The following is a 23,787-nucleotide window of genomic DNA, read 5'->3' as shown; positions in this document are numbered from 1 at the left end:
GGATGGCCGACGAGGTTGAGGATCTAAATCCTCCTCCTCAGCCATCTCTTGCACAGCCCGAAGAGCACTCGCTGCAGTATCAGTAGGAGAATCGTCTCTGTCATCCACCTGCAGCTGACTCTCATCAGAGGTTAACGCCCCTTTCGAGACTGTCAGCGAGCTCCATCTGGGAGCTCCATGAAGCGCATCCCCGCTCTGCCTCGGCATGAGTGGGACCCGATCCGCGAGGGTCAGATGCTGAACTCTCTTCCCTCGAGAAGAGAGCCCGACGAGAGCGAAGCATTCTCATAGGAAAATGCTCACAATTTGCACAGGACGCTCCCTCAAGAGCATCCTGTGCGTGCTCTACACCCAAACAGTACACACACATCTCGTGAGTGTCACCCGGCAACAAATATCTTGGGCACGGGTCAGCACATTTCACAAAATTTTTAGGACTTGCCTTAGATGTGTGTTTCATTTTCACTGTAAGCAGACGTTTAAATCAGACAAAACAGTCACTGAAGACGAAAGGATATTGTCAGTAGGAGAAGTCTCAGTTAGTCTAGTACAGAACGCATAGCCAGGTTTTTTTTTTAATAAATGAAAAGACAAGAAAAGAAGGAAAAGTGCTAGTATTAGTTGGTTAAGTGCTGGCGAAAAATATGATTCTTTAGATTCTCAACCTGATGAGGAGAGGAGTAGCATGAACTTTTTTTGACTCATTGAAGACAACCTTCGCTGCTGCATTCTGGATCAATTGCAGAGGCTTGACAGTACACGCAGGAAGGCCCGCAAAGAGAGCATTACAATAGTGCAGTCTGGAGAGAACAAGAGCTTGGACAAGAAGTTAGGTGGCTTGCGCTGACAGGAAGGGTCTAATCTTCCTAATGTCGTATAAGGCATATCTGCAGGACCGGATCGTTGTAGCAATGTGGTCTGTGAAGCTTAACTAATGTTCCATCACAACTCCTAGGTTTCTGGCTGTCCTCGAAGGAATAATGGTTGATGAACCCAGCTGTATAGAGAAGTTGTGATGAAGCAATGGGTTAGCTGGAATCACCAGGAGCTTTGTCTTCGTAAGGTTAAGCTGAAGGTGATGGTCATTCATCCAGATAGAAATGTCACTCGGACAGGCTGAAATGCGAGCAGCTACCATTGGGTCATCTGGTTGGAATGAGAAGTAGAGTTGGGTGTCATCAGCGTAGCAGTGATAAGAAAAGCCATGCTTCTGAATGACAGATCCTAATGACGTCATGTAGATGGAGAAGAGAAGTGGTGCAAGTACTGAGCCTTGTGGAACCCCAGTAGCAAGGTGTTGTGACTTAGAAACATAACCCCTCCAAGACACACTGAAGGATCTGTCAGAGAGGTAGGACTTAACCCACAGGAGTGCGGTTCTAGAGAGGCCCATCTTTCTGTGGACAGGAGAATCTGGTGATTAATGGTGTCAAAAGCAGCAGACAGGTCCAGGAAGATGAGTACTGAGGATTTTGAAGCGGCTCTTGCCAGTTGCAGGGCTTCAGTAACCGAGAGCAGAGCAGTCTCAGTTGAGTGGCCACTTTTTTTTTAGCCAGATTGGTTGCTGTCCAGGAGGTTGTTCTGTACAAGTCACATAGAAAGCTGGTTGAACACAGCTTGCTCAAGTGTCTTTGCAATGAATGGAAGAAGGGATACCGGTCTGTAGTTTTCAAGAAGCACTGGATATATAGATGGTTTCATGAGCAGTGGGCTTACCCGAGCCTGCTTAAATGCTGAGGGAAATATTCAAGAGTGAAGAGAGTAGTTGATAACGTGAGTAGGCGAAGGTATGACTGAAGAAGAGATCGCTTGAAGGAGGTGAGTGGGGATCGGATCAAGTGGACAAGTAGTAGGATGATTGGACAGGAGAAGTTTGGAGACGTCCATCTCTGACAGTGGGGAGAAGGAGGAGAAAGAGTCATTGTGTCATTGCATCGGTCATTGTGAAGTTGTCCTCAGTCTGCGGTGTGGAGAATTGGTCACTGATGGTTCTTGTCTTATTTGTGAAGAAAACCGCAAAGTCGTCCACTGTAAGAGTCGATGGAGGAGGTGGTGGAGGTGGATTAAAAAGGGAAGAGAAAGGTTTGAAGAATGTCCGAGCTTCACAACAGCAGTTCATTTTGTTGTGGTAGTAGGATGTTTTAGCCGTGAAGACATTTGCAGAGAAGGAAGAGAGGAGAGACTGATACACACTGAGGTCGGTAGAGTTTCTTGATTTCTGCCATTTCCTCTCTGCAGCCCTGAGTTTAGAGCGATGTTCACGGAGAACCTCGGACAGATGGGGCGGTGCCTGCTGGTCTAGACAACACTGGGCAAAAGTTGTCCAAGCAAGATGTTAAAGTGGAGCAAAGAGTGTCCGTAGCGCTGTTCGTGTCCAGAGCTGAAAACTGAGAGAGTGCAAGAAGCGAGGATGAAACCACAGTAGATAGGCGAGATTCGGAGAGTGAGCGTAGGTTCCATAGAAAGGTGACCTGCGTTGGAGTGTGTGCCGCTTCAGGAGTAAGTGCTAGGTTAGCAGTAATGAGGAAGTGGTCTGAGGTTTGCAGTGGAGCAACTGAAGAGTTGTCCACAGAGCAACAAGGAGACTAATTCATTACAGTTTACATGAAACTGTTTACATGAAACTGCTCCTCTGTCTTCGTCAGGGTGAAAGGCCTATAGAGGATTATGTGAGTGATTTTTGTAAACTTTATTATCTGGTGGACTTCAAGGATGCTGCGCTCAAGGACACTTTTCGATTGGGTTTAAATGAACCTATTACTTCTCAACTACCTGGAGGAAAAATAAACTGGTCTCTGGAACAATACATTGATCATGCTCTGCTGTTGTGTGGCTCATCGTACACTGTGGTTTTGTGGCTAAGGAGCCCTGCAATCTTACAGTTCCCACCACACCAGAGCCTCTTCACATACTGACCGTAATGTCTGAAGTTGCTCACGTCACGCCAGTCAAGCCAAAGCCTGCTCACATCACTTAAGCCAAAGCCTATTCCCAGCTCTGCCTGCACCGCCATGAGTCCCCGCTCTGGCTGCTCTGCCATGGGTCCCCGCTCTGCCTGCTCCGCCATGGGTCCCCGCTCTGCCTGCAATGCCATGGCTCCCTGCTCCTCTGGATCTTCTCCATGGTCCAGGCCAACCTTTTCTGTCATGTGATTCCCTTGTCTGTGGTTCTTTTGTTCATTGTGTCATGTTCTGATTGGTTGTCTTAGTTGTCTGTTTTGTTTCCCATTGGTTTGATCTTGTCATATGACCTTTTATGTTTGGTATATATTGATTTCATTTAGCCATTGTCCCTGGTTGTGTATTAATGTTGTAACCTGCTGTCGGTGAGTCGAGTCTGTTCATACCAAGTCTGTTCATACCCCATCAAGTCAAGTCAAGTCTTCGTTTCTTGTTGGGATTATGTTTGGATGTTTGAATACCTTTGTAAATAAACTGCACTTGGGTTCTCACCATGCTCGCCTTCAGTGGACTAATTAATTACAATTAAATAGAAGAAGCCTTGGTTCCTGAAATTATTCAGAGGCCAGGAGAGTGGACACTTCACCTTGAAGTAGTGGGGCAGATTTGGAGTATTTTGGGTCAGGCTCAGGAAGACCTGTCTGGATCTCGGGAGACCTTGCAATGTCATCTGTGATTCTCCCTCACACATCCAGCTCCATTAGGACTGGATGCTATGGTACAGACGTGGACGAGGCTTCACTTGTAAGCATTTCCTGTGAATGCTCTGCATCCAGGAGTTATGGAGACAATTCACTGGGATGGAACCTCTCTATTGGTAGTAGCCCCATTATGGCCAGCCTAAGTATGGTTCTTGGACCTTGTATCCCTTCTTGACGGCCCCCTTGATAGATTCCCATCAGGAGGGTCTTTTAACTCAAATGGGCGACAAGATAATTTATCCCCACCTGGAGTCATGAAAACTTGAGGAGTGGATATGTGCCAAATGTGCCTACTCAGATTTCGCGGCTGGTAGTGCTTGAAGCATTCTGTCTGTCCAGACCAGGAGAAAGCAACTTTGTTTGCAAGCATACCGTGGTGGTTTTGGTCAGAGGACTGGCTCTGACTGAGACTTGTTTCTCCCTAGGTTTTTTCTCCATTACTTTCACTGATGGAGTTTTGATTGCTTGCCATTGTCACCGTTGACTTGTTTCGTTGGGGATGCTGACAAATTGCAAAGACACTATTGGAAGAGAGCTGGATTATGACATCACTGAATCATCAATGAGCTGACTTTAGCTGAAAATGACAATTTTTTTATTGTCTTCTTGCTTTATTGACAAACTATAATTAAAATAAAAAGAGAGGTTCCTTATTGCTGACTCGTGTCATTACTGCTTAATAACAAATGTCACACAATAGCAAAGGAAAATTACTGCTTCACGACAACATCCTGTGATATTAAAAGGTTACTGTACTGTGGTCCCCTTTTTGACCTGTTTAGTAAATCTGGCACTATATATAAATAAAGAAAATTCAGTTTTCATGTGTCAACACTAGTTGGAACTCAATTTGTTCAAAGTTAATTCAACACATTCTTTCTGAATTATTTAATAGAGATGCCTGACGGTGTTTCTCTCTTCTCCACTGTTTTCTTTGTGTGCAGCCTCGTTTCCTGTGTTTGACAGGATGTCCCCGTCCACCTGTCATTCCCTGAGCTCCGATGACAAACGCAGTGATGGGGCTGCAGCATATGACGGACTCTGCAGACATCAGTGGATGGTCAGTGGTGTTGGTATTTATACCCAATAAAGGTAATATAATGGGAAGCATCTGTGACATGCTGTCGATTAACACAGACAATAATTTCCCTTTATTTGTTAAAATGAACAGGAAGTGTTTAACAAAACTTCCCCCATAAGTGTCCTAGATGATTGTAAACAGGTTTTTTTTTGGTAGTTGTTTGTACAGGATATGTCATCTTCTTTATTTCCCTCACACACAGGAGGAATTCAGTCATCCAGTGGACAGTCTGGCTTTAACAGTGGATGAAGTCATCAACGTGCGCCGGATACTTATCAAGGCTGAGATGGAGAAATACATGCAGAACAAAGAGCTATATAATAATCTGAAGAAAGGCAAGGTGTGAATATCTGAATGGATCATATGATCAGCATCAGTCCAACAAGCCAAAAAAAACAATTTTAGTTTCTGTTTTGTTCATCTTTGTTTTTAGATATGCTGCTGTTGTCGGGTGAAGTTTCCACTGTTTTCATGGCCGTCCACGTGCCTCCTGTGTAAAAGGTCTTCATTTTCATAAATAATTCCTGCAACATTTAATATTAACATTATCTGATTCACTGTTCTGAAGATTCATGTTTATCATCACAGTTAATGTGATTCTTTTTCTTTCAGGTCTGTTTGTAGTTCTTGTAGTGCAAAGGTATTACATTTTTATTTTATTTAAATCTCATGCAGCAATTTAGTAGTCGATAGTAATAGTCTATGATATTTAATTCAAGGTACAATAGAGTTTAATTGGACTCACAGCCTTAGACATCAGTTACAAATTATACGGAAAGCCCTTTCTCCTCCAAAAGTTGATACGTTTATTTATTTTGCTAACTTTGCCTGATTATAATGTTGACTGCATTCTTTTTTATTATTATCCATCTGTTCTCCCACCATCTGAGGACCAATGCTTTAGGGCTTCTTATTTAATTACACACTGCTATTTCAACAGTAAAAAAACAATGTAACAAATTCCATAAGTGATTTTGCTTTATTTTGACCCTTTAACAGATGAAAATTCCTTACAAAAAGATGGCACACATTCCAGTGTACGCTGTGGGATTTCACAGCAGTGTGAAGAGTCACAAGAGCGAAGGCTATAAGTGAGTAAATATATGCTGTGTGTCTAAGTTAAATGATTAGTCACATTCTACACCGTCGCTGCTGGCTAGAAATGAACTCTGAAATTACAATGATTTTCAGTTGTTGTTTTGTTTTTGTTTTTTTATAATTACTTTACTAAATGTATCTGTGTTGCTGTTTATATCCAATACCTAAATTTAAGTTACCAGTAACATTTTAAACAACGTCAAAAAAAGATTATTTACACAGCCTTTAATGTTGCTTAAAGGTGATGAATTTAAAAGATAATTGCATAATGTAAATTGTAGTCAAATCGATCCCATTTATTGTTTTGATAAACTTTCCACTGTTATTAAGCTGAACTGAAGCAACTGACCTGAGCTCAATAATAACACTATAGTCTTTATAGAGATGCTTTACAGTTGAACTGAGTTTGTTTCATAACTCATGAACATTCAGAATGTTATTGATCTAAATGAAATCAAAGTTGAACTAAATAGAGCTGAATAGTGCCACTGTTGATAGCAGAGCTGCACAGCTGAAACTGAATTAATTTCACAGTTGAGGAATTTTGCAGAACAGTTATTTTGCTGTTTATTAACGTGAAGATAAAACAATCTGTACTGTATAAGGTTTGATATACAAAGGGGAGATCTTTGGATAAACATCACTTAAATTTCCCATTTCTCATGAAATACATAAAATTAAATCATAGTTTAACTAGGAGAAGAATAGTGTGAACTTTGTAGTTACCTACACAACGTGTACCTATATGAACTAAACACGTCATGAGATTTTAAAGGATTATTATTGCGGCTTGTCCTTAGACATCAGTGTATTTAACACACTCACAAGCATCACTGTGTATCTAACAAACGTCTATTTTGCTAGTAATTAATTTAAATGTCTGAAACCCAAAATACATTTTATGTGTTGAAAACACTGAATAGTGTCAGAAAAAGTCTTTGAATTTAGCAGTGAATGTTCTAAATACATCAGTGATTGCATTCAGTATTTGATTGCTTTCCGTATCTGGGGGTGGAGGGGTGGTCCCTTCAGAACATTGCAGGGGGGCTTCAGGACATCATAACCCCACCCTCACCCCCCAAAATTGACGCAGGGCCTGTACTGAACCCGGAATTTGCTGTCATTATACAAAAGTGAAGCATCTTTAGAAAATAATAAAGATATCTTGTTTTTTAACATTGGAGAAAAAAAGTGGTTGGAATAGCTAAAATCTCTCTGTTTGTCTGCAGGTCTTTGTGCTCTCTCTCCAGACACTCTGTGGAGGAAGAGTTTCCCCACCTGTACGCCGCAGGCTGCAACCTGAGAGATGTGTGCTCTGACTGCACTAAGTTTGTGGCTGATGTCATTTCCTCCAGTCGCAGAAGTTTGGACATCATCAACAACACACCAAAACGAAATAAAAGGACGACTTCGACACATTCACATGCCACATCACAACCACACGCTTTCAGTAGGAACAGTAAATAAATGTATCAGCTCCATCTCACACATCCTCCACACATACTCTACACAAACTCTACAAGCATCCAACTGGCAGGCAGCAGAATATTTGCCAGTGTTAGATGATAGAGATGTGAATCACACATGAATCATATCTGCCTTATCACCCTTTCCTGCACTATGTACATATAACCACAATGTGTGGTTAGATTAAGGGATGCAATGCTTGAAGGCTAATGAAGAAAGACAATCCTTGTGCATCTTTTCTTGATTTTAGCTTGAACATAATGCTATATAACTAAGCCAGGACTGTCCATGCTTAGGATACTGTACATCCTTATAAAGTACATCTGTAAATGCATCTTTCACATATTAAATAGCAAATGCATTGCTCTATTTAGCACCAGAAAGGGATGTAAATACCTTGGGACTGAGTCAGGTTGGTTTGTGATAGTAAAGGTCAGAATGAAGCTGATAATAGTATCTTATTCTCAGTAGACTAATGAAGTGGCCTTCTGAACCACATGTTTAACACACTCTTATTTTGTAAGGTCTGCAAGTCTGCAATAAAACCAATGCCACAAAACGACTGCTCTCTCCAGCATGTGATGTTTCCACACACATATCAAGTGTGTGGGTGCCATAGTGTGATTATTATATATTATTATGTTATTAAAAATACTATATGGATGAATAGATCAAAAACTGCCATGGCATCTTCAAACCATATTTTACCCCCAAACTAGAGGAATTTATTGGAATATTTTGCATAAAAAATGAAAGATTATTAAGATATTAAGATTTGTCAGCTTCCCTGCACAAACACGTCATAAAGCTTTTGCCTCATCATGTCAACTGTTACTGTTATATGTTAAAAATTTGCTTTTTTTTTTAAAGCGGAGGTGACCCATTTAGAGTATGAATGACACTTTAAAGCAAATGAGAACAGTCAACATTGTTTACTGTGAGTCAATATTATTAAGAGCTGACACAAATGTGTTAAACTGATTTACCAAACATTTGACTTTAACACAGTAAAGAGCTTAATTATAAATAATAATGGATATTGCTCATGATTGGCTTTTGGCTTTAGTTGACTTTTATTATTTACATTTATTCTACTTAAATATGTAATCAGATCACTAATCTATAACAGAGAACATAATAGTATATTGATCAGTGAATAAGATACAACTGTTTATGTACAGCCACATATTTTTTTTCACATAAGTTATTATTTTTATTTTTTAAGGGACCGTTCTGGCACTAGAAGTCTATTGAACGAGCTGCCATTAAAGACGCTGTAAACTTGTCAATATAATTTAGTCAGTCTGTGACAGACCTACTAATGCCTAAAAAGTAATAAGTTATTATGCAATTGTAATACATGTTTTAGGCTAATTAATTATATTTCTTGGCAGAGTCATTGTTTATTTGGGTATATCATTCATTCATTCATTCATTCATTCATTCATTCAGTTGAACGCTAGTGTATTTTATCAAATAGCTGTCTCTATCGTATTATAAAATATATTAGATTTGCATCTAATTAATTATCAATGAGAGAGGCGAGGGAAAAATCCCTCTAAACAGCAAAAGTAAAAGGCATTTGTAAACAAAGCACTATGTCCGTTACAATGATTAATCATTTTACCAGGGTTAAGAGGCATTGTGTTCGCCTTCGTTAACCTTGATGAAATCACTGCACAGCACGACCTTGTGTGGCTTACTGTGAGCTTTTTTCTTTCTGAAAGAAAAAATATTTTAAATCCCCGCCCCTCTCATGAATAATTAAGTGCATACAAATCTCATGGTTGTCTCAGCAGTCCGATCTTCAGGATGTTTTTAATTTTATAGTTTCTTCGTGCAGTGATCGCAAATTCAAGCGGCCGCGGAAATAAACCGATGTTTTAACTTATTTAACAGACATAAAATATTTTCCTCTTCCTTCCTCTGGGGAAATGTGCGTGTAAGTGGGTGTGTCGAGAGAGTTTAAACTTTATGATGAGTTAAAGTTTGATCATGGCCGTGTGGACCCGCGCGGAGAAACAGGGTCATCTGGACCTGCTGCTGAGCGACCGCTGGGTCCGGGTCACCGCGGAGCTCACTCGGGACACTCTCACCCTGACGGCGGAGGGCGAGCCGAGCGGGCCAGCGGGCTACTCGGAGCACAACTCTCATTTAAGAAATGGCGTTTCTAATGGCAACGAACTGAACCGAGATGTTTTTCAGAGCCGCGGGCAACACGACAGTCTGGGTCGGGTCAACGGGTCCGACTCGGAGTCCAGCGGTTATTGTGACCCGGCGGGGCCGGAGGGGGTTCGAAGGGTTCGGATAGTCAAGCAGGAGTCCGGCGGATTGGGGATCAGTATTAAAGGGGGACGGGAGAACCGTATGCCCATCCTCATTTCAAAGATCTTCCCCGGTTTAGCTGCGGATCAGAGTCGAGCCCTGCGGGTCGGCGACGCGATCCTGTCCGTCAACGGCAGCGACCTCCGCGATGCCACGCACGACGCGGCGGTGCAGGCGCTGAAGAAGGCCGGGAAGGAGGTGACGCTGGAGGGTAAGCCGATCACTCGAGCCGCGGGGATTCAACAGGCCCGCACGGAGTTATGAACACTTAAAATAAACAAGTGTATATTTCGCTGATAATGAAACAAAGTTCAAAACTTGCATGTCCGACACCATAAAGTGAGACTGAATATGTTTTAAAATGTATTTAGTTAATGTTTTGTTAAGACTTAAGAGTTTTCCTGTAGTAAACAAGTTCATTTGACATTTGCACTTTTTACACGTAATGTGGGTTGATATGGGGTGTGAGTTACATTAACATATGAAAATCAATTGTAAAAGTTATAAAACTAACTTAAGTTTGGATAGCAGTTTGATGCATGCATCAAGGTACTTTCTGACAATAAGAAGGTTATATATATTTTTTTGCTTTAATAGCATATGTTCAGTAATGTATCTCCAGACTTCAGAAGTGAATGTGTGGGATGGGATACAGGGAGATGATGGAGAAACAGATAATTAACATAGTTGCCTACTCTCGCGAGATAAAATAAGCAAATAAGCAACTGCAGCTTCAAAAACAAGCCCAACCCCTTATTTTTTCATACTTTACTATTATAAATTATTTATTACCAATAACTGTTCCTACAACATATTAAACTGAAACTACCTTTTTATCTGAAAAGCAAAAAAAAAAAAAGGTTATTTTATAAAAATCAGCAAACTGCAACAAAACTTATCTCCGATCCTCTGTGAGCAGAATAGGATTGAAGAGATGGAAAAGGAGAAAAATACAAGATATTCAAAGGGGAGCTGTAACATAGCCACTTATTTGTAGCCTACTTAAATATTGTCTATTCGAACCAAATATACTCTTGGTATTAGTAGGCTATGCCTACTATGTACTATAAGCCTACTTGTTTTTTTTAATTACATTGATAAATAATACATTACACAATATTTGTAAAAATAAAAAAATAGGCTACATTATAAAGGAAAAAAAGTAATCCCACTCAACTACATCTACTACTATCAATGCTTGGATTACAGCCTTCCTTTAGAATGATGTTTTCTCCAATCTCTCATTGAAGAATAATCACTTAAAAAAAATAAAAGGCACCTGAGGAGGGGGCCGAATATTTGGCAAATTAGCAGCCATATTTTATTTAAATAAGCCCCCCCCCCCCCCAATAAAAAAATACGCTACCAACGACCCAGAATTTTTTCAACACAACTTTACAAAGAAAAAGCCCAGACTTGGCAACTATGATATTTAACTACTTTCTTGGCTGTAACATTTCATGTTGCTTTTCTGACTTTTTCCCGAGATTGAAACACTGTTTGAGCGATGACATGATATACTTCGCTAAGTTATATGGCACCTGTTAATTTTATAATTTTTCTGCTGTTCATTCATGTTTATTTTGTGCTGTAACTAGCAATAAAGAGGAAGATGATCGTTTCATATGCTGCTTGAACTGAGGCGGCTATCAATCACGACACATTAAAGAGCCACACAGATGGGAAATTACCTGTATTACAGTGTATGATGTAGCTGTCCATCAGTGTAAACAATGTGCAAAGTAATTTAAACCAAAAAGTACACGATTTATAAAGTTATTGGCTTCTAAAGTAAGGAGTCGACTCTGAATTGCTGAAACGAGTCGTTATAGATTTCAAATCTTTTGCCCATCTCTATGCACGTCACTAGAACACTTTACATAATAATCTCCGCCCACCGTCTTGGGAGAAACGTAACTCTGACCTGCCCCACCCCCCCCCACACAGACACACACACACAGACGCTCTGGTTGGTGTGAGAGCATCATGTCGAGGAGACAGTGTGTTTTTAATTGTAAAGGCAAGTTTTTTTTATTTTCACTGCCAAAGAATGAAGATCAGAAGAACCAATGACTAAAATTCATTTTTACCACAATACCAGAGCAGTACAACAAATCCCTTTTGTTGTGTTCACAACATTTCACTGGTGACTGCTTTTCTAATCTCGGTGAGTACAAGGCGGGATTTTCAAAGCGTTTGGCCATAAAAGAGGGTTCATTACCAACTTTATTTAGACCAACCAGCATCTCCGAATCACAACGCGAAGTATGATTATGGAGTTATGTGTTTGTTTTCTCCCGAGCGTCTTATCAGTATGTGAAAACGTCATGTACAAAAACGTCATTAAAATGAAGTGTAACTCTGTGAATACTCAACGAAGAGACATGAGAGCGATATCTATAGAAAGCTTAACATGTCTACTTTAAAACTAAACAAGTGCTGCTAACAGATATTCTGTGATAAAATAATCCATATGAAAACAACGCGATGTCTGTTTTTCACGTCTCCCTTCGTTATATCTAATGTGACCACGCCCCCGCGCTGAACGCACTATTCAGATCCAAACTGAAGCGCGGCTTGAATACACGCACACAGAAGAAAAAGCAGCGAGATTGTTCAAGTTTTTTATTTTACTGTTTGCTTTAGCGGTAAGAGGAATAAGACATAATTCACCCCAAACAGATGCTAACGCATTGTTTACCGTGGAGGTGTGTGCGGAACAACCAATCAAACCTGACTATGTTAGTTGACCAATCAGAACACAGTATGCTACCGAAAGGTGGGGTTTAAGGAAACTGAATCTTTTGAACAGCTTCGCGCGAACCGTTTGCGGATCTCTGAGAATTGAGGTAATTTTAAAATTATATTTTGACAAAATGACAATGTTTTTTAACCTTGGATAGATTTAAACCTAATGTACAGGACTTATAAACAGTGATAGGAAGCTTACAATTTTCATCTTACGGGCTCTTTAAAGGGGTCATAGGATTAGAGCTGTAATCGGGCCTTAAAAGTTAGGCCCGACAGGACCCGAGCCCGACAGGTTTCGGCCCGAGCCCGACAAGTACATTTTGATTGACAGCTTTTTTAAAGCACGAACCCGTTTACAGCCCGACATTATTCAAATGTGCGCACGCACACAGCTCTTTTGCCTTTTGTCAACAATGAGTAATTTATTCATGTTTTAACATAATTTACTCATACCTAACAAAGCCTAGACCACTTGGAAGTTGGAATAAAGAAATAAAATAAGTCCTCTGTGACATCGTAACATCTCAGCATTCTAGACATAGGCTCATTTAACCTATAAATAGACCAACGCACCAATAAAAACGAGTTATTTAAAAAAAAAAAAAAATTAAGATAAATTTTAAATTAAGATGGGTATTTGGCAATAACGAAATTAAGATAAAGGCTCCGCCGGATTTGCTTTATTTAATAAAAGAATAATGCCAACATTAGCGTAAATACTCTGTCAACATTATGCATTTAAGACTCGACGAATATTTAGTTATCATTTGAAAAACCTTTACTCACAGAGATTAGGCTTGGCCTACATGTTTTTGTGGAGGAAAATGATTGAATCCACTGTAGATGTCTTCAGCGCGTTCCTGCGCTCACTGATGGTGCGTCATTATTCTCATTATAAACATGGTCAAAACTTTTCCACACCTCAGACTTTGCTTTAGTTGCTGGTGCAACCAAAACGTAATCACCAGAGGCAAGCCTCCGTTACACCTGCTCAGCATTCATTTTCGCATCTTTCTCGCGCTAATCGAAACACATCACATGACAGCTCGTTTACCTCGCAAACCGGAGCGCGAGCCCGAGCCCGGCCCGAGCCCGCGTAAGATGATAGAAATTAAGCCCGAACCCGACCGAACCCGTCGGGTCCCGACGGGTCCCATCGGGTTCGGGCAAAGATCTTCAGCTCTACATAGGATGCGATTTCATGTTTTCCTTTCTCTTTGGAGTGTTACAAGCTGTTACATAGATAAAAGTGCATAGATAAGATCCCTAAAGTTGCAAAGACTAAAGTCTTAAACACAAAACCTAAGACTCTGTTTTACGAGGTGCAATATGCAACGCAAGGCATAAAAAGACAATTTAGCCTATGTAATTTAATCCGTAATTATGTCCCAACCAGATGCAACAAATGCCTCGTTAGTAATGGGTTTTATTGTTTTGTTTCGTCACGCCGGGACATGGCATCACAGTTTGGTGAGGGGCGTAACATTTCCATCAAACGCTTGAGGTATTCGGCCAATCACAATGCACTGGATAGCTGGCCAATCAATGCACAACGTCACTTTTGAGAATGATGAGCTTTGTAAAAATCTATGCGCTTCAGAAAGGCGGGGCATAAAGGAGAAACAATAATGTACAATATGTTTGTTTACTTAAACCGCATAAACCCATTTCATTACACCACATTTTTTGCAACATCATATGACACATTTAACTATCTCTGTCCATCTTTATTGTTTGCATTTTGGGGTTAAAACAGAATTTGAAAGCTGAAAGGTAACAAAGCACAAAACCTATTGCAATTATTGGAAGAGAGGTGCTGGAAATTATGCAGAGATAATGCTGAATCCCTGCACCATAATCAGAGGTCCTGGAGACTGACGTTCAGATATGTGGAGCAACGTCTCATGAGATGGGCTCTGTTGACACAGACATTATCCTCTGTGGCACCGGCCTAATTAAAATGAGAACTGAAGCTGTTTGATGGTCCTGGTGGATCTAATGAGATCTTTAAATGGCTCAGAAATGATCCCATGATGTTGGCACAATAACAGTACAGTTGATAAGAACAGGATGCTAAAGAACACAAATCTTCTGAGAGTGAAATGAAGAGCTATTCATTCAGCCATAATTAGCAGCTAGCTTGGACATAACATTCATAACATGTTCAGTCCCAGTGGAGTAACCTGGTGTAAGGTGCCATGGTTTGCTTCTTGGGGTGAAATATTGGAAGTTTGAGAATCACCCTTTTAGAGTTTAAATAACCTTTGGCTTATTGGCATAGATCTCAACCTTTAATGCATTAGGCAAGCCTCTGCGGACACTTTAGTAATTGAATCGCCATTGGCTAGCATTTTTTTGAATCGCCATTGGCTAGCCAGACTGATATTCCATCTATCCACCCATCCATCATTTTAATTATCTGAAAGTACACTCTTAAACTCAGTCAGTCAAGCATTATAATATATTATTATGAATGATAATCAAGTATTATATAATGACAGAACTTTAGTAATTAGAATTAAAACTTGGTAACATGTATGATTGCATAGACATTTTAACTGAAATTAGAACTGGTGGTGGTGTTTTTTTTTTTGTGAAAGTGACATGAAATTCAGCCAAGTATGGTGACCCATAGTCAGAATTCGTGCTCTGCATTTAACCCATCCAAAGTGCACACACACAGAGCAGTGAACACACACACACCCAGAGCAGTGGGCAGCCATTTATGCTGCGGCGCAATTGTGGGTTCGGTGCCTTGCTCAAGGGCACCTCAGTCGTGCACTGAACCTACAATTCCTGCTGGCCAGAGACTCAAACTCACAACCCTTCGATTGCAAGTCCGACTCTCTAACCATTAGACCACGACTTCCCAGACTTTTTGGACTATAAGTCACATCTGAGTATAAGTTGCATCAGTCCACAAATACGTCATGATGAGGAAAAAACATATATAAGTCGCACCGGACTATAAGTCGCATTTATTTAGAACCAAGAACCAAAAGAAAACATTACCGTCTACAGCCACGAGAGGGCGCCCTATGTTTTTAGTGTAGACTACAGGAGCACTGAGCAGCATAGAGCGCCCTCTCGTGGCTGGAGACGGTAATGTTTTCTCTTGGTTCATTTCTCTTAGTTCATGTCAAATTAATTTTGATAAATAAGTCACACCTGACTATAAGTCGCAGGACCAGCCAAACTATGAAGAAAAGTGTGACTTCTAGTCCGGAGAATACAGTAGGTTTAAGCTCCAGTCGTTGCAGTCTCTCAGCTGTACAATGCCATGGCAAATGGTAACAGAATCTATGAGAGCAAAAAGAAAACATGCACAGACAAATCCATATTAAATCCTGCGGCTCGTGATGATACATTGATGTGTAAAGACACAAAATGATCATTCTGTGCAAGAAACTGAACAGTATTTATATAAAGTGTTAGACCTCTTTTAAACGTGCTTCACAACAGCAAGCGCATGGGGCAGAAGCTTGGCCCACCCTGGCCCCACACTACATAACAACCAAACACAATATTAGCTCGATATTAAATTTAAATTGCCTATTTTTTGATCGGCCATTGGGGTAGTTTTGTTACGCAGACCTGGCAACCCTGGTGTAGAGCAGATGCTTTCAGTTTATACCTATACGAATTGTAGGGTATGTTTTCCAACTGCACTAAATTATTTTTATTTCTATAAAAGCAAAATGACAGATTGGGCTTGTGCCGCTGTGGTCAAGTAATGTAATCAGTGTATGACCAAACACTGTGTAACACTGACTACCACAGTAAGCCTAGTGTTAAAGGGGGGGGTGAAATTCTATTTCATGCATACTGAGTTTTTCACACTGTTAAAGAGTTGGATTCCCATGCTAAACTTGGACAAAGTTTAACATGGTATTTTTGTTCCCAAAATACTCCTTCCGGTTTGTCACAAGTTTCGGAAAGTTTTTTTCGAGTACGGCTCTGTGTGACGTTAGATGGAGCGGAATTTTTGTTTGTTCCCTGCATTTCCCTGCGTTTGTTTTTACAAACAAGGCCCAGTTTGATGACGGATTTGCGTATCGTTTATTTCTTAAGGATGATGCAATCCCAAAGAAAAAGGGTCACGATCGTGTGTTGGAACCACAGGCGGTGAGTAAAACTGCTTAAAATATCTCTGCCTCCTTGTTAGTTCAATTCAATTCAATTCAATTCAAGTTTATTTGTATAGCGCTTTTTACAAAACAAATCGTTACAAAGCAACTTGACAGAAAATTATGTTTCTACAATATTTAGTAGTAGCTAGTAGTTTGTGCACATTTGACAGGATTTTAGAAAAAATAAAAATAATAATAATAATGCAAGACGTAGTCAGCTAGACGATGAACTATCAATATTATTAAGTTATTATATGATTCAGTCACACATTTAGCAATAATTGTTAGTTCTGTTTGTTAGTGCGTCCCCTCCCATCGGAGACCTGGGTTCGAGCCCCGCTTCATATATTTAAAATAATAATAATAGATGAAGTTAAAACTCTCCCATCTTGCTGCAAAATTGAGCTCATGCATATAGAATGTGCGCGTCCGGTGTGCGCTACCTTGAGTTGTCCTACATGTGGCGCGACGCGGCGCTTCTCGTCCGGTGTGCGACCGCCTTAAGCCATGGTTTGTTTTGGATGATGGTTTTTCCCTCACGGTAATGTCACAGTTTCCACATGCTCTCAACACAAAAGCCTACTGGCGCTCGTGATTCTTTAGCTCCGCCCACACGTCACGCCTCCAGCCGGTCGTGTTTTTCCGGGAAAAATCGGGCCAAATAGGGTTTATGTGGCCCATTTTATATTTTTTGAATGCCCAGTCCCATCCACAGCCATTGAGATGAACTGAAAAATAGCACAGATCACCTGATGGAAGTGAAACTCTCAAGCACTCAGGCAGAGTGTACTGTGAGTGAAAATATATCTGTGCTAAACTTATACTTAGCCTCCAACTCAAACGCTGGTTAGTAAAATCTGAGAATGTATTAGGCATTGGCTGATATTAGACCTCATTTAGTCGCCCAGAGTGAAGAGTTAGCCGCACATGCGAGTGATTTACTCATAATAAAGTGTTGCTGGGTATGACACTAATTGTGCTGACAGTGATTTTATGATGGTTGAGGTTGATGTACTGTTGATCGCCACTAGACCTTACTGCAGCTTGATTTGATTTAATTTAAAGGCTTTTAATATGACCGAAGCGTTAAAAAGTTTTTTCTTATTTATTTGTTTACTTATTTACTTTCTTACATATGTGGAGTAGCTTTCTCACTCCTTAAAAATGTAACATTTTCATGGGAATATAATATTATTACACAAACACTACTATTAACAACTATTAGTAAAAAAACAAATGTTTTCTATTGCTGCAAATCACTGTCTGTGTGAATACCTTAAAGGTATAGACCACTCCAAAATGTATATCCTCTCATCATTCAATAACACACACACACACACACACGCACAGACAGAGTTAATGCACTTTTATTTAAATTGTATGTTTCTGCTGTTGAATGCTCAGTTCAGGCTGTATGTGTTGTGTGCAGTGAAGTACATCAGGGAGGTGTCTCCGCTCTTTAAGAAGTCCTCTATGAGCACCGATCTGCCTTGGGATGGGCGTCTTCAGTCCCCAAACCTCAGCAGCAGCGACGAGTCGCCCAAGAGCAGTGTAACCCGTGACAGAAAGGTCATACCGCTCAAAATGAGCTTCATCAGCCGAAACCTCACCATGCCTGACCTGGAAAACAGGTGTGTGTGTGTGTGTGTGTGTGTGTGTGTGATTTCAGAAGAAACCAGAAGCAGCATTTTGCTACTGACGTTGACTGTCATTCTGCTGTGAAGACAGCAACTACATTTAGATTTGAATCTCATGAAAACATGTCCAGGTCCACAAAATCAGTACTTGCTGTGACTAATTAAATTAACAAAATATTAACTAACGATTGAGAGCAGAGCAAATGAACCCTTTAAGCCCTGAAGGCATTTTGCCTAACTAAAGGTAATCTTCTGTAAGTAATGATGTGATATTTTCCACAATCAGAGCATGTTTAATGAAATAACAAGCATTAAAAACCCTTTGAAAGTTAAAACATTTGCACCTTTGGGGTTTTGTGTGTAATAGCTTGATGAGGAATATCTTTAAGTCTAAATGACAGATTATGGTGAGTTTGGGCTCTTTTTAATCAAGAGATTGAATGTTGCGCCATTATCCATAAACTATGCATGATTCATAAAGTTATGAATGCAAACGCCACGTGAAAATTACCTTTTATTCGTACACCTCAGGTTTAAAGTGTTAATTTGACAAACAATAAAGAATAAAGTTGATGATCATGATATTACGATAATGACAGTGTATCTGCTTTACAATCTGATACAATCTAAAATGTTTGACTTATTTGAAAACATAAAAACTCTCAACTCGTTACTTTGAAGAAATATTGATTATGTAGCGTGTAACTGGGATGATGAGTGTTTTCAGGGACGTTGTGTTTGTTTCAGGCTGCTGGAGCTTCACTCTCCGGACGGACAGCACACTGTGGTGCTGCGGTGTAAAGACGGGGCGTCCGCTCACTCCTGGTTCACAGCCATTCACACAAATATTGCTGCTCTATTGCCACAGATGATGGACCACATCAACTCTTTCTTGTGCAACCCCAGCGCCAACACACACTGCACAGTCAAACACATCGGCTGGCTGGCAGAGCAGGTATCTCTCTCTCTCTCACACACACACACACACACACACACACACTCATGCACTCTGATCTCAAACATGCAGTACATGCAGTTCTCAAAACATTTGAAGTAAAAGGGTCATTTTACAAAACAGATGTCTTAACATATGCTCAATATCTGATGCAAACTGTGTTAAACTGTTAAATCAAAAGTATATTTTATGCTTATTGATTTTAAATCATACCAGCATTTCAAGTCTCTTTATATATTCTTATGTAGTTTTATTAAAATAATCCATAAATTGAGAAAATAAGTATACAAACCATATACTGTATATAAATATATACATTGGTGCTGTGGAATAAAATATAAATTAGGACAATGCAGTATTATCACTTAACTCAAAGGTTGAAAATATTGGTTTCCCAGTTTGAATTAATCTTAATTTTGATGCACTCATATGAACTCTGAGTCTGTGCCTGTGTCTGTGTAGATGGGTGACTTAAACGTCACCAAGCGTTATTTGAAACACGAACCCACCAACCATAATCCCAATAAGATTTGCATTTTATGTAAACAGTTTTAGCTTTCAGATTTTGTCATTTGTATAGTAAAATGTATTTTAATATTTTTATTTCTTAATTACAATATAATTATAAACTAAATAATAATTTGAAATTTTTAACACCTTATGTGCATTTTAAATATTTTTATACAACAACGTTTTATTTGAGTGTTGGTTATTGTATCTCAAAATAGCTACTGAGTTGAATAGTTTGGGCTCTGTTGTTAATGTCATCCTTTTATACTATCAGTTCAGTTTTATTTGTATACAACACATTATTTCAAAGCAGCTTTACAGAGAATCACGTTGTAATGTATATAACATTTTAATATCTTCATACCTTAGTCGCATTTATCCAGTTTAATGTTGAGAGTGGTTTGATAATCTAGTTTCCTGTATAATCTTGTGTTTGTGTAGCTGGACGGTGGGCGGCATCAGTACAGACGAGTGGTCATGGCGCTCACAGAGAAAGACCTCCTGCTGTTCCAGTCCGTGCCCTGGACACATGAGAGCTGGTCCTCTCCTCTCCTGACCCATCCACTGCTCGCTACACGGTCAAACGCTTACCTCAGTAAAGCTTTAAGGAGGCAGAAGTTACCGGAAAATCAGCCTATAGCATTTTGTTTTCTGAATGAACGGACACAGTTCTGTGTTTGGTGTCTGATGGAGAGTGTTTGGTTGTGTCTGCAGGCTGGTTCACTCGGGCAGCGTCCGCAGTCCTCCGGCTCTGGGTGGAGATCTGATGTTCGCCACACGTACAGGCACCGGCCGAGGCATCGAGTCTCATGTGTTTCGTGTGGAGACACACTGGGATCTGTCCACGTGGACACGTGCGCTGGTGCAGGGCGGACACCTGGCTGCTGAGCTCATCAAAGAGGTCTCCATAGGTGTGTGTGTGTGTGTGTGTGAGTGTGTGTGTGTGAGTGAATTATACAAGGAAGAAAATCTTCCCTTCGCTAAGAAACACATTCCACATTCAAACGTGATCATACCTTTAAATAATTATTATACAGCTTGCGACTTTTAATCTTTATAAACTTAAAATAAGTTTAAAGGAAAATTCTAGATTCGTATAGGTTATGCATTCTCTGTTTTACGTTTTTTTTTATTTTTTTTTTTTAAAGGAGGCATAAGTGATAGTTAATTTTTGTGGTTATCCACATTATCAACATTGTATAAAACCAGTAGTGCACGTACATGGGTCAGTCATAGTAATAATGTCATGTAATGTTCAATAATATTTCTTTATGGTTTAGTGATGATGACTTCATGCTTCAAAGTATCATATCGTTGTAATTGCAATGAAATGATTTTTAATCGTGTTGCTGTGTAATTAACCTGTTTCTTTGAAGATAAACACCAGCTAGAATGCTTTGCAATTTCACACCTTATTCCAATCCTTGTAAGATTAATATCCATTGAATTTGTGCAACATTATAAGCACAATTTCCCAGGAATTGTGTTATTCACTGAAACGTCCAAATTCATTCTTGTTGGATGTCCTGCAAGAGTTGTCCGAGTAACCAAGGGGCTTATTTAGGAAAGTGAAAAAATGCTGGATTGATCCCATGAATTCCCCTCCTCGTGGTTCATATCCTTATGCTCATCTGTGTGTCTGCGCTCCTCAGGCTGTGTGTTGAACAGACAGGACGTGCGTCTGATCCTGCACTATGACAGAGGGTTCACTGTGAAGCGGGAATCTGCTGAATCCGTGCTCTTCCACTTCCCCTACGAGCGGCTCAAGATGTCTGCAGACGATGGAGTCAGGAATCTCTACCTGGACTTCGGTGCTCCAGAGGGAGAGATGGTATGACCCATCACACACAGAGTATGATATTCACCTGTGAGGAGTGGAAGTCTGTTGGTCCTGAGATTTCAAAACAATGGATCAACACTTCCACTCATTAAGGCCTCATTCAATCGTTGGTTTAGTTTGTGTGGGTAGTCTCTAATATGTAATTAAGAGTGAGAAGAGATTAATCAAAAGGTGCAGGATGCCTGTATAGTTCTCATAATAATCTGAGTTTCTCTCTTTCTGTCTCGCAGGTGTTCGAGCTCCACTCGGGCCCGAAGCCTGTGGTCTTTGTGCTTCACTCGTTTCTCTCAGCCAAACTGGCTCGTTTAGGACTGCTCACATAGGATCAACAGGAAATGATGGAGGTCATTTATTTCATTGATTTATTGACATCTAGTCTTTTACTCAAGCAGTGTTTTCATAGCTCTACTTCTCTTCTAGCTAACACATTAGTTCAGTGGTTGTGTGTGTGTGTGGGGCGTTCGAAGGCAGAAAACAATCCCATTTTCCTCTGATGAGGAACACCAATCGTGCCTTTTCATCTAGAGCCAACAAGCTTTTACAGAACATTTTCAGGCTTTGCAGAATAACCAAAATGAACATTATTCTTGTATTATCTGTTGTTTTTCATGTATCTGACCTGTATTTATGTTTCTATGTGTTGCATGGCAAAGACTGTTACATCTGTGTGCTATAATCTTAAAGAATATGTGTCACTGATTGTGGAAGACAGCCATCCATGCTAATATGGAGAAAATGAAGCTTTAAATACATTCCCTCATGACTGACCAAAAATAACCTCCTTAAAGTTAACACGGTAAGGTGTTGAATAGGATCGGTTCAGTTTAAATAATATAAAAAAAATCTCTTTATATAAATGCTTCTTAATCAGTATTTGATGAGTGTTTAGTTCTTGTTGCAGGCTTCCCACTGTCATAAAAAATGGGAAATATCAGGGAATTTAACATTCTGGGGTCCAGGCTTGGAAATGTGAAGGAAATTAATGAAAACTTACTATTATTAAATAAATCACGAGGAAAAAGCCCTATTTGTATAGTCAGTATGCATTTTCTAGTTATATATATATATACATTTAGCTTTGCTTTTTATTAGTTCAGTCTTTATAAAATGTCTTTAAAATAATACTAATCCAGTTATCAGGCAAGACTGTAAAAGTCATGGAAATGTTTCGGTCAAAATGTGTGGGGACCATCATGTTATTAGCACTGATATGTGTTTTTCGTGGCGTGTATGTTTTATGTCTATCAGTATAATATCACTATAGCATCAGTATATATTCTTTATTAACATTTTGATATTTTTATGTAAGGCATGTAATGTAAACTGCACCTGATTTATATTAACCCATCACTTCAATCTCAGACGCCGTAGTTTAAGAGTTTTAAGGGTCATTCCCTCATAAGTAAACTGCATTAGGCAGCGTGCACAATGGAGGAAGTAAGCTCTTGTAGGAAAAGAATATGAACAATGTGACAATATATGGAGGAAATGACATTTTGAAAGTGAGATTGTGTGAACAGCATTTATTTATAACCATAGCTCAAGCAAGCTTAACCGAAGCAATATCTATATTTTAATATTTCTTATTTTACCATAAGGGTCATACCACAGATGAGATGGTTAGGTCCATTTAAAAAAGCGTAAAACACAAATGTATCTGCTCAAGGACCTCATATGCAACATATTTTATGCTTTAAGTGCCCTTAAACTTTTATAGTCTGTTTTTCATTCTACTATCATAAATATTTTGAAATCAGAGGCTCAAAAGATTTCACTGATGTGGGAAACTTGCTTATTTCTTCTGAAGTGTATATTAAAAGAGATGCGTGATGCTTTTGGCTGATTTTTCTTTGACTGAGGTTGTTGAGCAGTCTGATCAGTCATAGTTTTGTGTGAAATTACGTGCGGTCACATAATTTTAATTTATGTTATGAGATCAGACCACTAACTGAAGACCCTTTGCTTTGTCTTAACTATGAAACTGTTAAACACTTGCCAGATTTACAAATGTGTAAGTGGGATGTTTGAAGCCGATTTTTGACCAATGCTTCAGACTGTGAATGTACTTTATAAACCCATAGATACATGCCTCGGTTTCAATATTTGTTCAGCATTTTTAGGTAATAGCTTGATTTGTCTTTATTTTGAAGAGCAAAGGTTGAACCAAAGTTCACTTGTGGCAGCTTGCAACACACAAATGCAAATATGCTTATTCGTTTGTATATCTATTATAACTTACAAATGCCTGTAACCTGAAGCTATGCATTATGTCTTTATGTACATGTCATATAAAAATAAAAACATGTAAATGAAATGGGTGTTGTTTGTTTTG

General features: G+C 39.6%; 2 protein-coding genes across 2 annotated transcripts in view; both read left to right on the top strand.

Moving 5' to 3' along the window:
- spire2 (spire-type actin nucleation factor 2) overlaps positions 1 to 7,869 on the top strand; it is a 36,147-nt gene extending 28,278 nt beyond the window's left edge. The window contains exons 10-15 of the mRNA XM_052543517.1: positions 4,606 to 4,721; positions 4,945 to 5,082; positions 5,176 to 5,243; positions 5,355 to 5,382; positions 5,742 to 5,833; positions 7,070 to 7,869. Of these exons, the coding sequence (XP_052399477.1) occupies positions 4,606 to 4,721; positions 4,945 to 5,082; positions 5,176 to 5,243; positions 5,355 to 5,382; positions 5,742 to 5,833; positions 7,070 to 7,307 (680 nt within the window). The 3' untranslated portion in view covers positions 7,308 to 7,869. The remainder of the gene's footprint in view (positions 1 to 4,605; positions 4,722 to 4,944; positions 5,083 to 5,175; positions 5,244 to 5,354; positions 5,383 to 5,741; positions 5,834 to 7,069) is intronic.
- A 1,209-nt stretch (positions 7,870 to 9,078) lies between these two features.
- Positions 9,079 to 23,769, top strand: sntb2 (syntrophin, beta 2). Its single transcript, XM_052543518.1, has 7 exons — positions 9,079 to 9,843; positions 17,943 to 18,144; positions 18,898 to 19,105; positions 20,057 to 20,193; positions 20,330 to 20,526; positions 21,268 to 21,446; positions 21,686 to 23,769. The coding sequence occupies exons 1-7, from the start codon at positions 9,303 to 9,305 to the stop codon at positions 21,776 to 21,778; spliced, it is 1,557 nt and encodes a 518-aa protein (XP_052399478.1). The 5' UTR covers positions 9,079 to 9,302; the 3' UTR covers positions 21,779 to 23,769.
- The last annotated feature ends 18 nt before the right edge of the window (positions 23,770 to 23,787 follow it).

The sequence above is a fragment of the Carassius gibelio genome, chromosome A25 (assembly GCF_023724105.1).
Source record: "Carassius gibelio isolate Cgi1373 ecotype wild population from Czech Republic chromosome A25, carGib1.2-hapl.c, whole genome shotgun sequence".
NCBI lineage: Eukaryota > Metazoa > Chordata > Actinopteri > Cypriniformes > Cyprinidae > Carassius > Carassius gibelio.
Note: the sequence above shows the minus strand (reverse complement) of the source record. Positions and strands in the feature narration are given on the sequence as shown.